The 14,147-nt window shown below is 44.2% G+C and overlaps 6 protein-coding genes across 6 annotated transcripts; 4 read left to right on the forward strand and 2 right to left on the reverse strand.

Moving 5' to 3' along the window:
* Positions 1–505: 505 nt before the first annotated feature.
* V2V93DRAFT_366099 (uncharacterized protein) lies at positions 506–3,445 on the forward strand. The gene is made up of 2 exons (XM_066909240.1): positions 506–718; positions 887–3,445. The coding sequence occupies exons 1-2, from the start codon at positions 555–557 to the stop codon at positions 3,252–3,254; spliced, it is 2,532 nt and encodes an 843-aa protein (XP_066766816.1). The 5' UTR covers positions 506–554; the 3' UTR covers positions 3,255–3,445.
* Positions 3,446–3,539: 94 nt separating this feature from the next.
* Positions 3,540–6,030, forward strand: V2V93DRAFT_366102 (WD40-repeat-containing domain protein). Its single transcript, XM_066909241.1, has 7 exons — positions 3,540–3,742; positions 3,823–3,986; positions 4,047–4,508; positions 4,570–4,669; positions 4,731–4,853; positions 4,912–5,169; positions 5,226–6,030. Exons 1-7 carry the CDS (start codon positions 3,641–3,643, stop codon positions 5,943–5,945), a joined length of 1,929 nt encoding a protein of 642 aa, XP_066766817.1. The 5' UTR covers positions 3,540–3,640; the 3' UTR covers positions 5,946–6,030.
* A 410-nt stretch (positions 6,031–6,440) lies between these two features.
* On the forward strand, positions 6,441–8,162 carry V2V93DRAFT_378916 (glucosidase II beta subunit-like protein-domain-containing protein; the record flags this gene model as incomplete). Its single annotated transcript, XM_066911984.1, has 3 exons — positions 6,441–6,533; positions 6,595–6,879; positions 6,945–8,162. The coding sequence occupies 3 exons, from the start codon at positions 6,441–6,443 to the stop codon at positions 8,160–8,162; spliced, it is 1,596 nt and encodes a 531-aa protein (XP_066766818.1).
* Positions 8,163–9,158: 996 nt separating this feature from the next.
* V2V93DRAFT_366106 (S-adenosyl-L-methionine-dependent methyltransferase) lies at positions 9,159–10,472 on the reverse strand. Its single transcript, XM_066909242.1, has one exon. The coding sequence runs from the start codon at positions 10,403–10,405 to the stop codon at positions 9,650–9,652; it is 756 nt and encodes a 251-aa protein (XP_066766819.1). The 5' UTR covers positions 10,406–10,472; the 3' UTR covers positions 9,159–9,649.
* A 105-nt stretch (positions 10,473–10,577) lies between these two features.
* On the forward strand, positions 10,578–11,548 carry V2V93DRAFT_366107 (CAP Gly-rich domain-containing protein). Its single transcript, XM_066909243.1, has one exon. The coding sequence runs from the start codon at positions 10,666–10,668 to the stop codon at positions 11,419–11,421; it is 756 nt and encodes a 251-aa protein (XP_066766820.1). The 5' UTR covers positions 10,578–10,665; the 3' UTR covers positions 11,422–11,548.
* On the reverse strand, positions 11,406–13,997 carry V2V93DRAFT_366108 (Mif2/CENP-C like-domain-containing protein). The gene is made up of 2 exons (XM_066909244.1): positions 12,034–13,997; positions 11,406–11,974 (listed from the first exon to the last, which is right to left on the reverse strand). The coding sequence occupies exons 1-2, from the start codon at positions 13,622–13,624 to the stop codon at positions 11,592–11,594; spliced, it is 1,974 nt and encodes a 657-aa protein (XP_066766821.1). The 5' UTR covers positions 13,625–13,997; the 3' UTR covers positions 11,406–11,591.
* Positions 13,998–14,147: the final 150 nt, after the last annotated feature.

A 14,147-nucleotide genomic window follows, 5' to 3' on the forward strand; every position in this document is an offset into this window, starting at 1 on the left:
TTCCATATTATCATAAGCAACCACAACACTCGGTTTGCACCACCATTCTTTGTGTTTGCTACACAACCTTGTCCTCGGTAACAGAAACAGGTAATCTGTGGCGCATCAGTGCGGCGTCGTATGGCAAGATTTTCGTGGCTGAGCAGGTACGCTGCCTTGCCACCAGTGTCCCAGCCACACAGTCTAGCAGCTTTTTTTTTGTATACCTCCGTATACCTCTGTAAGGTTGGTATGCTTTTGTAAGCCTGGTATGCTTAGTATGCTTCGGATTATTCTCTATTTTTTATATGTGCTCAAAGGGGCGTATTCTAATAAATAATACTGCGTCGACAGCTGATACACTTCTTATTCTCAGTCTCATCTGCGTCATGGCCCACGGCGCCGCGCCGAAAACCCTCGCGGCGCGCTAATCGCTGGTGCTAGTCCCGAATAGGAATAGTATGGCTTCTCTGCAGCGTGCCAATTGTGACTGTCGACGCTTCTTTTATTTGTCTCTGCTTCCTCTTCTTTCTCTTCTTCACCATTCCTACCTCTGCCTTTCCTTCTCCGCAAATATGGCCGACGCGAGCACGGCCTCTTCCTCAACGCAGGCATTCGTTTCTGCCCTCATCTTTAATGGTATTATATTCTTCATCTTCGTCCTCGCGTTCATCATTCTCCGCCCGCGCTTCATCCGTACCTACCAGCCAAAGACCTATGTTGACTCGGTGCCCGAAAAGTGAGCAGCCCGATTTTTTCGCGTCTCTGCAGATTCTGTTTTGTTTTGTTTTGTCCTGTCTCTGGTTCTACTTTTGTTACTGAGGCCTTAGACTACTTTATTCAACGCGTCACTTTGCTGTTTTGTTTACCTGTTTATCTCTTACTCTCTTACTAATTCTCGTTGCAGTGCTCGCACTGAGCCTATGCCCAGTGGCTATTTCATGTGGGTAAAGTTCCTTCTCACCCGCTCTGATGCATATGTTCTTCGTCAGGCCGGTCTAGATGGCTTCTTCTTCCTCCGCTACCTCAAGCTCTCAGTGTTTCTCTGCTGCGCCGGTGTCGTCATCCTCTATCCCATCCTCCTCCCAGTCAACGCGACAGGGTCGGGTGGTCAATCTGGTTTTGACCGACTCTCGTTTGCCAATGCAGGTAACCAAAAGCGGTTCTACGCCCACGTGTTCCTTATGTGGATCTATTTTGCCCTCATTCTGTTTTCAATCTACCGCGAGTTTATCTACTTCATCTCCGTTCGTCAGGCTGTCCTTACATCCCCCTACTACTGGAACCGCGTCTCTTTCCGTACCGTTCTTTTTCAAACTGTTCCTGACAGCTTCCTCAACGAGCGTACCCTCCTCAACCTCTTTCCTGAGGCTAAAAACGTTTGGATTAACCGCAATTTGAAAGAACTTGAGGACACCGTCCAAGAGCGCGACAAGCTTGCCCTCAAACTTGAGGCCGCTGAAGTAAAGCTTCTCAAAACTGGAGTCAAAAACAAACTCAAGCTTGACAAGAAGAATTCGGAGCAGATCACCGATGGCCCTTCCACCGTTGACCAGTACGTCCCTGAGAAGAAGCGTCCTCACCACAAACTCAAGCCCGTCATTGGTCAGAAAGTCGACACTATCAACTATTCTCGTGAGAAGCTCTCGGAGCTTAATCCCAAGATTAAAGACTTGCAGGATGATGCAATTTCTGGCAAGCGACTCAACTCGTGTTTCATTGAATTCTCGACTCCTGAGGCCGCCTACGATGCTTACCAATTGCTCGCTCATCACATGCCTTTGCACATGGCTCCTCGCTATCACGGTATTCGCCCTCAAGACATCATCTGGGCGAATTTGCGTCTTTTTTGGTGGGAGCGCCTCCTCAGAGTCTACGCCAGTAACACGTTTCTTGTCGTTCTCGTCATCTTCTGGTCTATTCCCGTCGCCGCTGTTGGTGCCATCTCAAATATCACTTATCTTACCGACAAGGTCCACTTTTTGCGCTTCATTCTCAATATGCCTACGGTTCTTTATGGTCTTGTTACTGCTTTGCTTCCTACCATCTTGCTTGCGGTCCTAATGATGCTTCTTCCCATCATGCTTCGCAAGGCCGCTCGCGTTGCGGGCGCGCCATCTCTCGCTCACGTGGAGCTGCATGTGCAAAACTCGTATTTTTCTTTCCAGGTCGTCCATGTCTTCCTGGTTATGACCATCGCATCGGCCGCTTCTGCCGTCGTTACTCAGATCATTAAAGATCCCACGTCTGCTATGAGCTTGCTGGCTACTAATCTGCCAAAGGCGTCCAACTTTTTCATTGCTTACATCTTGCTTCAGGGACTTACTGGAGCCGGCGGTATGATTCTGCAGCTTGTCGGTTTGATTTTGTCTCTCGTTTTGTCCAAGTTGCTTGATTCCACACCTCGCAAGATGTTTTCTCGCTTCGCCAACCTCAGTGGACCGGCTTTAGGTACTGTTTTTCCGGTGTACACTAACTTGTTTGTCATTGTCTTGACTTATTCGATCATTTCTCCATTAATTTTGATCTTCGCTGCCATCGGATTGGGTCTACTTTACATTGCGTTCTTGTACAACTACCTGTATGTTTACAAATCGCCTTTGGACATGACTGGTTTGAACTACCCCCGCGCACTGTGGCAAACTTTCACCGGTCTCTACCTCTCTGAAGTTTGCTTGATGGGTCTTTTTGCCGTTGCAAAGAACTGGGCTTGTATTGTGCTTACCGCCGTCATGCTCGGCGCCACTGCCTTCACGCAGATCACATTGCAGCAAGCCATGGTCCCAATGCTCAATGTTCTTCCCAAATCTGTCGAAATGGAGCGTGCTCATGCCGAGGGCGTTGACCGCAGTTCGCCCGCCGGTGTCTCAAACACAACCCCTACTCTTACCGAGAAGTCTGGCACTCTTGATGCTGCAGCTGGCGAGAAGTACCAGGCCAATCTTATGAAGTCCAAATACTCTAAGCCCATCTTCCGTTTCTTGCGTCCTGATATCTATAGCTCGTACCTCGAAATGAAAGCTACAATGGTTCCCGACTGGGGTGCGCCAGAGTACACTGTCGATGATGAGCGCGGAGCGTACACTAATCCTTCGGTTACCGCACAGGCTCCATTCCTTTGGATTCCCCGCGATCAGAATGGTTGGTCTTCAGTCGAAGTTGACAGCACAGCATCTGTCATCGGTATTTCAGACGAGGGCTCTTACTTCGACGATAAGGGCAAGATTGTCCGGCAAGGCATGCCTCCTGGATATGAGCTGCCCAAGACACTATAGATGGTTGCTACTTGCTGCTGATAATAGTTTGGGGTTAGTTGTATAGATTTTGTTTGGAAAATTTTTTATTATCATTTCATGTTTTGAGACTGCCTTTCTATTATTCGAATTATGTATTATTATTTATATTTTGTTTTTTGGTAGCTATTTTTCTTAATTTAGGTATTTAAGGTTATTGTGCTCTAAATGTAGATATACAAGTAGAAAAGGATAATCTAGATATCCGCTATAATTGATGTTGGATTAGGGTATCTAAAGGGGCCTGTTTACAAAATTCCCTTAAGACGCGCCGCGTCGCAGGTTCGTCTCGATCAATCGGCTTCACTCACACTCGCACGCATTCTGGAGTGGAGCAGAAATAGTTGACGGAAAGCTCAGCTTGCGAGATGGAGCTGAAAGCCGAGATTGAGGCGAAGAAAGCAAAACTTGCTGATTTGAGACGTTTGCGCGACCAGCGACTTCAACAAAGTACGCAGCATCGTGATGTTGTATGTATTATTCCTCCCTTTTTTTTTTCTTCAAAAAATGTATCAGGTTGCTGATATGTTCTGTGCTTGATTTGGAGTAGTATGCCTCACCGTCGAGAAATGGAGATAGGAGAGCTGATGTAGATCAGTTGGTTGCTGAGCTTGTTGGGTCTCCTCGAACGCCTACGAGGGCAGCTAGTAGGTTATTTCGCGAGGATACTGCTTCTGATGTGACCGATGAGAGGTCAGAGATTAGCTTTGAGAGGTATGGGTCTGGTTTGTATGCCGGGTGGAAATGCGTTGTATGCTGATGAATAGCATGTAGACAGAAGTCGAGCGATTTTGAACCGACGTTGACGATCTCGACTGCTACGTTATTTGATCTAGCGCCATCTTCTGCAAGCGATGATGTGCAAACTCAGAGCTCAAGCACTTTAAAGGGAAATCCAATAAAGATTATGTATAGTAAAGAGGTTCAGACAGACGATCTGCAAGATTATACCGTTGACGAAGTAAAAGATACCGTCGTTTCACCGGCAACTGTTGAAGAAGAACTGCGGCGGAGGATAAAAGAGGAACTTGAACAAGATATGAAACTCCGAAAGGAAGAACGAGTCGCTGCCGAGAGTATAGGGATTAAAACATTGACTGCAGATGAAGAGACCGCAATTTTAGAATCCGAGCAGTTTATCGGTTTCTTGGAATCTTCTTCTAAAATCATTGAGCGCGCTTTGGAAGAGGATTACGACGTTCTTTATGATTATTCTACTGCATCTTTGGCTTCTATGTAAGTGAGAAATTTTGCAAGAGTGTTTGAAATGTGAATATAGGCTGATATTCATGGGCAGGGATAATGCTTCTAAATCAGAGATAAGGCAAGTATACCAGTTTTTCTCAGAAAAATGGTCTAGCAATCGAGCGATTACTTCAATCGATTGGTCTCCTCATGTGAGTCTTGTCTGAAAATTTTAATTTATGAATGCAATGGCTTACTTATTTGCTGATTAAGTTTCCGGAGCTTGTTCTTGCTTCCTATTCAAAGAATACGGCTTCTGTTCGCGAATCTATGGGGATTGTTCAGGTATGGAGCACGCATCTGCAAAGTAGGCCGGAGTTTGTTTTCCAAGCACAGGTAATTATTCTCATTCTTTTGTTGTTGAAAACACTGATTTTTCTAAAATATGACGCAGAGCGACGTTTTAGTTGCTAAATTCTCGCCGTTTAATGCAAATTTGATTATAGGGGGATGTCAAAACGGGCAAATTTTAGTTTGGGATACACGATCTGGTACAGAAGCTGTCCATAGTTCCTCGCTTAATGGCTCAGGACACGCGCATCCCGTCTATTCGCTGGATTTCTCAAATGCTAGTGGTTCGAACTTGATTGTCAGTTGTAGTACTGATGGTCGGATATGCACTTGGATTATCGATATGCTTGCCAGACCTCAGGTACGTCATTTCATTCTCTGCTTTCGTCGCAAATGCTTTACTGAATTAGAACTTAGGAGGTTATTGACTTGAAATTACCTCCGCCGTCCAGAACAGAAGATATAGCATCTACAACAATTGGAATTCCAAAGGCGGATCCGAATAATTTTCTGGTGGGTAGTGAAGATGGCAATATCTATTCATACAACCGCGTCTCGCGAACCAATGCAAAAGCAGGTCTGTCCCTTGCTACAACACCATCCGGCCACTTTGCTCCAGTCTCTGGTATCAGCTTTCACCCATCAAATAGTCCTATCGATCTCACTGACCTGATACTAAGCTCAAGCCTTGACTGGACTGTCAAACTCTGGCGGCTTAAGAAGCCTGCTGATATCAATTGCCGGACTGATGGAACCTCAGCTGTGAGTAATATTTCGTTGGAGAATCTGGCAGAGTTTTCTGGGGCCGACGCTATGTACGACGTGGCATGGAGTCCCGTACGTTGCGGTGTCTTTGCCTCGACTGGTTGTGCAGGTACTGTCGATATCTGGGATATAACTGTCGAGACCGGAGCTCCGATAGCTACAAATAGGGTGAATTCTACAAATGGAGCGCCCGAGTCGTTGAATAAGCTTGCGTGGGACAAAAAAGAGGGAAAGTTATTGGCTGTCGGCGGATTATCTGCTGTGTTGACTTTATTTGACGTTGGGCGGAATTTGAGCGTGGTTAAGCCTGGTGAGTGGACTGGGATGCGTAAGTTGATTGCCTCGCAAAAGGTAGTTGTGTCAAATGCTTAATATGTATATAATGGCTTTACAAATTGAAATAGACACGGGTATGTGAGTGTTTTTGAGAATAGAGATTGTGTAGTTTTGAAGCAGTAAATCACGCTACTGGTGCCACATAGCGAGTATTTATAGCACTCCTGTCAATCTTTTATGGATTGAATTCTGCATTATTCATATTAGTACCTAGATAAGTTCCCCTTTGATCTTAGCCCACTCATTTACATGCCCTCTCATTTACATACATTGGCTAAATTAACGGATCTCGTGCTCATTGCGTCTGTGCGGCTGACTCAGGGCATATATTCCAACGACGTACGTGGCTCATCAGGCTGTGTTTGATGAGACAACCACTTCACAATATATTCTCTTTTGTCAAGTTTTATTGTCGTAGCGGACTTTTTCTATCATATATATTTGAAATTGTGATATCTCGTGGGATGGCCTTTGATTAGTTTTGTTTGCATACGACCGATATATATATATATATCTATATATATACAGAACATGCGGATCAGCAGTTTGTATTGTGTTTTGAGTGCCGCGGTACCGGTGATCGCATTATTCTCGGTACAAGATGATTTGCTTGCTTTTCCACAGGTAATGATCAATTTGTTTGTTTGCCATTTAGAGAGAACGCGATTAATGATTGGCGCTTTAGTATCAAATTGCTTTGACGGAAGAATATGTATCTGAAAGTGAAGCCAATGAATTATTATATCCGACCTTCGAAGATATTGAGATCAAAGAAAAGACAGAAAGTTACGAGACAATGATACTATACGGGGAAAAATTTCTGTGCGCTCTTCCATTACTAGAACCACTTGTTTCTATGAATGCTTCTGAGAAAGAATTCTCTAAAGCTGAAGAAGAGCGGGAACTTGCGCGTGCCCAAAGTAGTGGATGGGATTTACTAGAGCCACTTAATGGAACATGTATATACTATGTGAGTTTTGGTTCATTATATAATAATTGGTGTGTTGATGATGATCAGATCTAACCAAGGAGTAGATTGCTGGATGGTGGACATATGCATTTTGTCACAAAGTTGAAGTAAAGCAGTTTCACCAGCTAGCTCCACAAAAGGGCTTCACTCTTTACCCTCCGAAAGAAGATCCCAACAGCAAGTCGTATATTTTAGGAAAAATCTCCGAACCCAAGCAAGCATCTGAAGGAGATGCTTCAGAACTGCCAAAGAGTACAGTCGGCGGAGAGACATCTGTACAATCTGCAGGTGAAGTTCGGTATTTAGTACAAAAGATTGGCGATGGTAGTATTTGCGACTTGACGGGTCGTGAGCGGCAAATCGAGATACAATTTCTCTGTAATCAGAATTCTCGCGATAAAATCGCCTGGATAAAAGAAGTTACAACCTGTCGGTACTTGATGGTAATTCATACGCCGCGGTTATGCCAAGATCCAGCGTTCCTACCTCCAAAGGAAGATAACGCCAATGAGATTAAATGCAAGCATATAGAATCTGCCGAAGTTGTTGCAAAATTTAAGGAGCATGAGCTTCTACAGGCCGAGGTGCTTGCCGCTATGAAAGATCATGATATTACGCCCGATAGCCAAGAGCAGCAGCAACCTTTCAGGTTATCAGAGGATATACAAGATACAAGAACTACTGAACTGGGCGGCTTTGACGAAACATCTTTGCAGCATGAGAGTACTCTGACGAAAACTTCTGATGACGACGCAAAATCAAATAATAGAGAGACGCTACAGGAGCCAGATGGTGTCCGTCCCGCAGTAACGAAACCTAACCATCGTCAACCCGGAAGCCCTGATCTGGAAACATCAGCCAATATGCTTATACGAGATATTGAGCGTCAGATAGCTCAAGGCACATTCTTGACGCCTCAAGGTAATATTGCTACCGACCAAGATGACTTTACGTATCGCGTTGCGCTGGAGAACGTTAATGGGCAGGTGATTGGTATCGTGAATGTCATAGTCAGCGGAGGCGACGTCCGGGTTGAGATTGAAGAGCAAGTGGCTGAGCCGGAAGCAGAAGACAAGCAAGCGCTGTTGAATAAATTTCCAAAGAAGTTAATGGAAGAGTTACGGGAATTTTCTGGGGGTCTAACGCCTAATTTCTTGGATGATGTCGGGAGCGACACTGGAGAGTCTGACCATGCGGATTTATGGGATGACGACGATGATGATGATGGAAAGAAGGCTGCCGCAAATATGCGTGCACGTGAGCCGATAGCGATTGCGTTTTAGTTTTATGAATGAGATGTATGAGAAGTAGTACAGTACAAACGGTTGATCATACAGTTACGTGGGAATTAATGTCATCATGTGCACGCTTGCTCAGGCGGCTCAGAAAAAGGAAACGGTATGATCGAGTCACAAGAAGTCACACCGCCATATGAGAAAGAGCTGAATGTTTGGTTTAGACTTGTCGTAGGAAATACGGTAGAGACTGGCTCGGAATGTGGCTGTTATTGTTTGTTTGTGCTTGTGCGTCTGATGGAATGTATCGTCATTAGAGGAAGAAAGGTTAGGGCATTGATTGATCTGAAGGGTCGATTATCCGGTTTACTCACTCACTTATTCTCTTTGTTATCAGCCTGCAGTCTATGATAATGTCATGAATTTGCATGTCTGATTTATTGTTGTTTACTGCGGTATTGTATTTCGGAACTTTGATTCAGCTTTGGTTTAGGAATGCTCGCTTCTGTATATGGAATGCTTTTGTTTTTGCTTTTCTTTAACAGAACAGCTTCTACTGTCTGATGATCTTTTATTACTATTTTATTGCTGAAATCTATCAGCATAGAAAAATCGGCTATATCTTAAGATACTGATTCTTATTGGATATTGCGCAGATAATAGCCAAGTTTAGGTTCTTCTGTAAAGAGAAGGAGAGGTATTTCACGCGCGAACAGGGTCTTTTTCAGCCTCTTTCCGTCAAGCCGCAATCTCGTACCCAAAAAATAAGCTACGGATTGACTCTGTGGCGCAGCATCTCGGATCTCGGTTCAACCGTCGCCTTCGTTTAAAATCTTTTGTAGCGGTAAACGCCTTTTCTCTATTGCAAATCGAACAAAAGGCAAAATTTCGGATTTGCAATTAGTTTTTGAGAATATAGTTCAGAATGCTTAAATTTGGATTAAGTCAGAAACACGATATGTGGCTGTGGAATAAAGTACAGCATACTTTGCCGTTTTCTATCCTTTGTCCATCTATGTTGCATGTTTAAAACTGGATTTGACCTTAAATGTTATTATCTATCTTTATATTAAAAATTTCAAATGATTTAAGCTTTGTGTAAGTGATCAGTCTTCTTAAACTCTGCTTGTGACTGGTATTGACACGATTATTTCAATATCTCAAATCTCTGCATCTGCGCGAGTTGTCGCAAATTCCATATACACTCACAGACTCTCTCTCCGAGAAAAGTATGTCGTTAGAGAGCAAGTACGGCCATAGCACATAAATCATTCCCTCGGACAAGACCACAGCACAAGGTGATTATAAACGCACGCTTTAAGTATATTCGATTGATTTTCGTTGAACACATTTCAGTCAAATCACTGGTTGCTGCTGCCGTCGTATGCGGGTTCATATAGATTTTTTGCAACAACCACCCAACTATCCGGTAGCCGCTGCTACTTGCTGAGATAATGTGTGCTTCATGTAGCCGCTGTATGACACAAGACACGTTTGTTGTAGTAATCCATCATCACGCAAAATACTGTAGCGCTTTAAATGACACTGTCGCCTGTCCTCGGACACGCTATAGCCCACCAATTATCTCGCTCATATCCAGTTTTAAGCACAAGTCCTCCTGCTGACTCAATGTCTTCTTCCAATTCTCCGCGACGATATAGATGATAATACCTTTCCACAACAGTTTCTCTCAGTTCATCTACTTCATCAAATTGTTCATTCTTTTTCTTATTTTTCTTCGTAACCCAAGGCACCATCACATCCTGCTCGTGACCTTCATCCCATCCTCGTCTACTCGCGCCTTGCTCTAATGCCCATGCGTAAATCAACGCTCGACCTCCATCTAAGCGCAATCCTCGAAGTATTGTCCGAACAGCCTCCACGCGTCTCTCCCGCGATGCAAAATGATGCACGACAGCAATTGAGATTGCAAAATCAAATCGACCTCTTCCAATAGGCATATTAATCCCGTCCGCAACACCGACATCAGCAGTCTTCATCCGTCTAACGCATTTCTCTTTGGCCGCGATATTCACAAGCTGATCAGATCTATCTGTCGCGATAATGTAAATTCCGGGATTAGCTACCGCAAGATATTTCCCATTTCCGCAACCAATATCTAATCCTATCGAACCAGGGGACAAAGAAGTCAGAAATCTCTCGACAATTGGCCAAGGCTTGTATCGCGTCTGCGAAAAATGGGAGGCAATTTGATTGTATATTTCGTGTACGTGTTGTTGTTCAAGCGCTAATGCCTCAGCATTCTGTATCGGCGAAAACTGAGACGGCATTAATTCCAATATCTTTCTTATTTCTTTTTCTTTTTCTGCTTCTGGTTAAATAAATACAATGATACGGATAATGTAAAATATCTAACTTGCTTTTGCAAGTTCTTGTCAGGGTTATGGTTTCCCCTTCACCTCCGCCCCTGAGTTTCTTCAATTTAGTATAGTAAACGCGTTTACAGAATTAATCAACAAAGCGACATCACCGCCAAATCATTGATTCACCAATTTCAACAGCAGTTTACAACATCGTCTTAATAACTGCTATGGCGGACATATCATTTTTAGTCACTTCAGCAAATACATCTTCAGAGAGACGTATATCGCCTCAGTGGTCGCTTTCATACTTGAAGACGCGTCTCGAATATATCACCGGTATCCCTACCTCCTGTCAAATTTTACAGGTCTTCATCGCACATTCTGAGACCGCAATCACACTTTCCCCTCCACCCGGATCAACTGATGATGATACGACCGTATCCGAATTTCCTCATGCGTTGGTACCCTTTGCGCGTTTGCATGTAGAAGACACTAGGCCTCCCGGTATGCAAGAAAACTACAACGACGTCAGCGGCGTCAAAAAATACGAGATGACAGATGAAGAATATGCTAAGCTTGACGACACGGTGATGGCGTACAAGAAACGGAACAAACTTGGACGGTTCTCCGAGGAAGCTGAGCATCGTCGAACACAGTTCAAGCAAGCGGTAATCAAGCAAGGTATCGCCGTTGATAGACGATGCAGAGTCACTGAGCCCTCGGAAAGAAGAGGTGTGGTCAGGTTCGTGGGTACTGTTGCCGAACTTCCTAGCTTCGCAGCCGGATTATCTGATGGAGACGAGGATCTGTGGATTGGCGTTGAGTTTGATGAGCCGGTAGGTAAGAATGATGGATCTATCAAAGGTGTAAAATACTTTTCCGCTCGGAAAAATCATGGCTCCTTCTTGCGACCTGAAAAAGTCGAGATTGGAGATTTTCCTGAACTTGATGATTTATTTGATGATGATGATGACGAAGTTTAGAATTGGTATATAAAGAACCTAGATTAATAACTCACACACACATTGATTAAAAAAAAGAATGTCAAAGCTCAAAGCTACACGTTTCGTCGCATTATAGTATACAGTGTCCTTGTCGCCTCTAGTGTACACGAAAAAAAATTCACAATTGACATAAAACCACCAAAGCGCAATTACATTTCATTCTGATCTTCAGTCTGTAAACGCTCCTTCTCCTCCTCCTTCTCCAAATTGAACATAGTATCAGTTGCTTGCGAAAAGAAGAGCAAAGCTTCCTTCTTTCCCACGTTTTTCATTGCATAGAAATTGCCTCGTGGAACAAAAAAATGTCCAGCTCGATGTATTCTGAAAGTCGTTTCGGATATCGTCACCTCTACGAACCCTTCCAAAACAGCAAATAGCAGTGCATTGTGTTTGGAAGACTTTTCAGTCTTCACTCCTCCAAATGGAAGTTTGATCATTCCGGCCGCGACAAAAGCACATTCGTCAAACGTTTTGGCAAATAGGAATGAGTTTGCTTTTGTGTAGCTTACTCCCTTAGCCGATATAGCGACAACTAAATAGTTTACTATTAGTAAAATAACTCATCAAGTAGATAATAATAATAAAACTCACGCTGTGAGACCGTCGTGTCTGTTGCAACATCATTTACTTCTGCAGTAATAAGCGGTGGTTCGTTGTCTTCTTCTTCTTCCTCCTCCTTCTCAGCATGATGCCGATTCGTAGAGCGCGATTTAGAAACCTTTGCCGGGACAGTGTGCGGTGAGTCGACAAGAAACACGCCAGTAGCCTTCGGTACTTTGATAGCTGTTTCTGGATCCCGCTCTTGTTCATATACAATCCGCTCATTGCGCCAATACGCTAGAGGTTGAATATGCGTTCGTTTTGATCGCCTTACATTCGGATTATCAGATCCGTTCTGTTCGCGAATTAGCTCCACAAAGCCACTCTTGCCTCGGGTAGATGTAGACTCTCTATCGTCAACCGCCTTTCGCTTGCGAGATGCCTTCTCCGATGGTTTCTCTAAAGATACCTTAGCTCTCTGTTGCGAGGCAGATGACTCCTTGGCAGAGCGAGATTTTGTAGACTTGGGCACCGATTTAGCTTTAGTAGCTCTGCTCTCCACTGTAGATTTATTTTTCTTTCCGGTCTTGGAAGTAGTTTTTGGTTCGGACAGGGCGGTGGACGACGATTTTCGATGTCGCTGAACGGAAGGCTTATAATCTTCCAGATCACTCAAATCAGAATAAGCAACCTCAGGCTCAGGCTCAGACTCAGACTCAGACTCGGACGCGGACTCTAACTCGGACTCGGCCTCAGCCTCGTCTTCCTGCTCTCCTTCTTCATCCTGCTCTGACTCATCTTCGATTTCTGGAACTGGGGCGTGCCTAGATGGGAATGTTCTCTTTGCAGTTTGCTTCTTCTTGGTGACTGCGGACGTCGGCTCTTTTGAGGTAGACGTGCCATTCTTGCTCTTTTCTGATAAACTCTTCAACTGCACCTCGCTCTCGCGCTGTTCGCGCTCCTGAACCTTTCTATATTCACGCATTTTTGTCTCGAATAGATCTTCAACCTCAACACTTTCTTCTTCTTCTGCTGAATTTAGAAAATGATCTTGCTGATCTTCATAATCATCTCTGAGTTGAAACGATGTTTCCGAGTTAATTGGCTCGCTGCTCATACGTTCGTCCTGTTCTTCCTCGTCTAGGACATCGTAGTCTACAATAGAAAACGGTTTGGCAGTCTTTGCATTCTTCTGCTTCTTCGATCCGCGTACCATAAGGCTATTTCCATTAAGAGGCTTTAAGGCGTTTGACTTGGGAGCAGTCGCCCCCTCTGATTCCTTATGCAATGAATCGAAAGAAAAGCGAGTGATGGCTGCATCAGGAGCAGATAGATTTGCAAAATCTAATTTTCGTGCAATATCAGGCATTGGGCGCGCTTCGCTTCGTCGTGGTGGTGATCCAATATTTGTCTTAACAGGAGTTCGACGAGGTAACACGCCAGTGCCACTAGCAGGTCCAAGAACTGTACCGTGACGGCGCGGAGAAAATGCGGGCGGTGGAGTCCGATTCTCCATATCCGATCGGGATGCTGTAACTTCCATGGAGGCCTCGCTGTCGATGGTTCGGCTTCGGCTGTTGTTATTCTTGTTATCGGCTTTATTTCCAGCCTCTGATGCAACAGGGGAGAAAATGCCGTCCATATTTTGGAATCCTAGCTCATCATTTCCAGTATCGGGAAGCTCAATTCCGGTTTTTCTATAGAAGAATCTGTTATGATTGTTGTTGCTTGTAAATATGATCAACCTATTGTTTCTATTGCCTACCTTCCCTTGACGCCAACCTCCGCGAAATTCGATGGACGCGCATTCCGTCCTTCAACAATTGATACCATGGCAGTATTCGATAATATTGAATAAGCTGATACGTATTTTGCTGCCGCAGCTATCTTGTAGGTGATAGAGAGTATATTCTTTTTTCAGCCTTAGAATGTACACAAGCAATATGCGTTAGCAACCACGGCCTAAAATTCCTTCTCAAGAAAACTTTTCTTAACAAAAAACAAATTATCAAATACCTTTTCAAAATCGAATAATATCGCTCTTAAAGTCAGCGTGAAAATCTATCATGCGCGTGGGCTTATGTTGTATGGAATTATGTGTGGTGCGAAGAAGGCGTTCTGTTGACAATAACAATCAAAGTCCGGGTAACGATGTTCTGTTGTAA

The sequence above is a fragment of the Kockiozyma suomiensis genome (assembly GCF_038497685.1).
Source record: "Kockiozyma suomiensis strain NRRL Y-17356 unplaced genomic scaffold V2V93scaffold_4, whole genome shotgun sequence".
Lineage (NCBI taxonomy): Eukaryota > Fungi > Ascomycota > Lipomycetes > Lipomycetales > Lipomycetaceae > Kockiozyma > Kockiozyma suomiensis.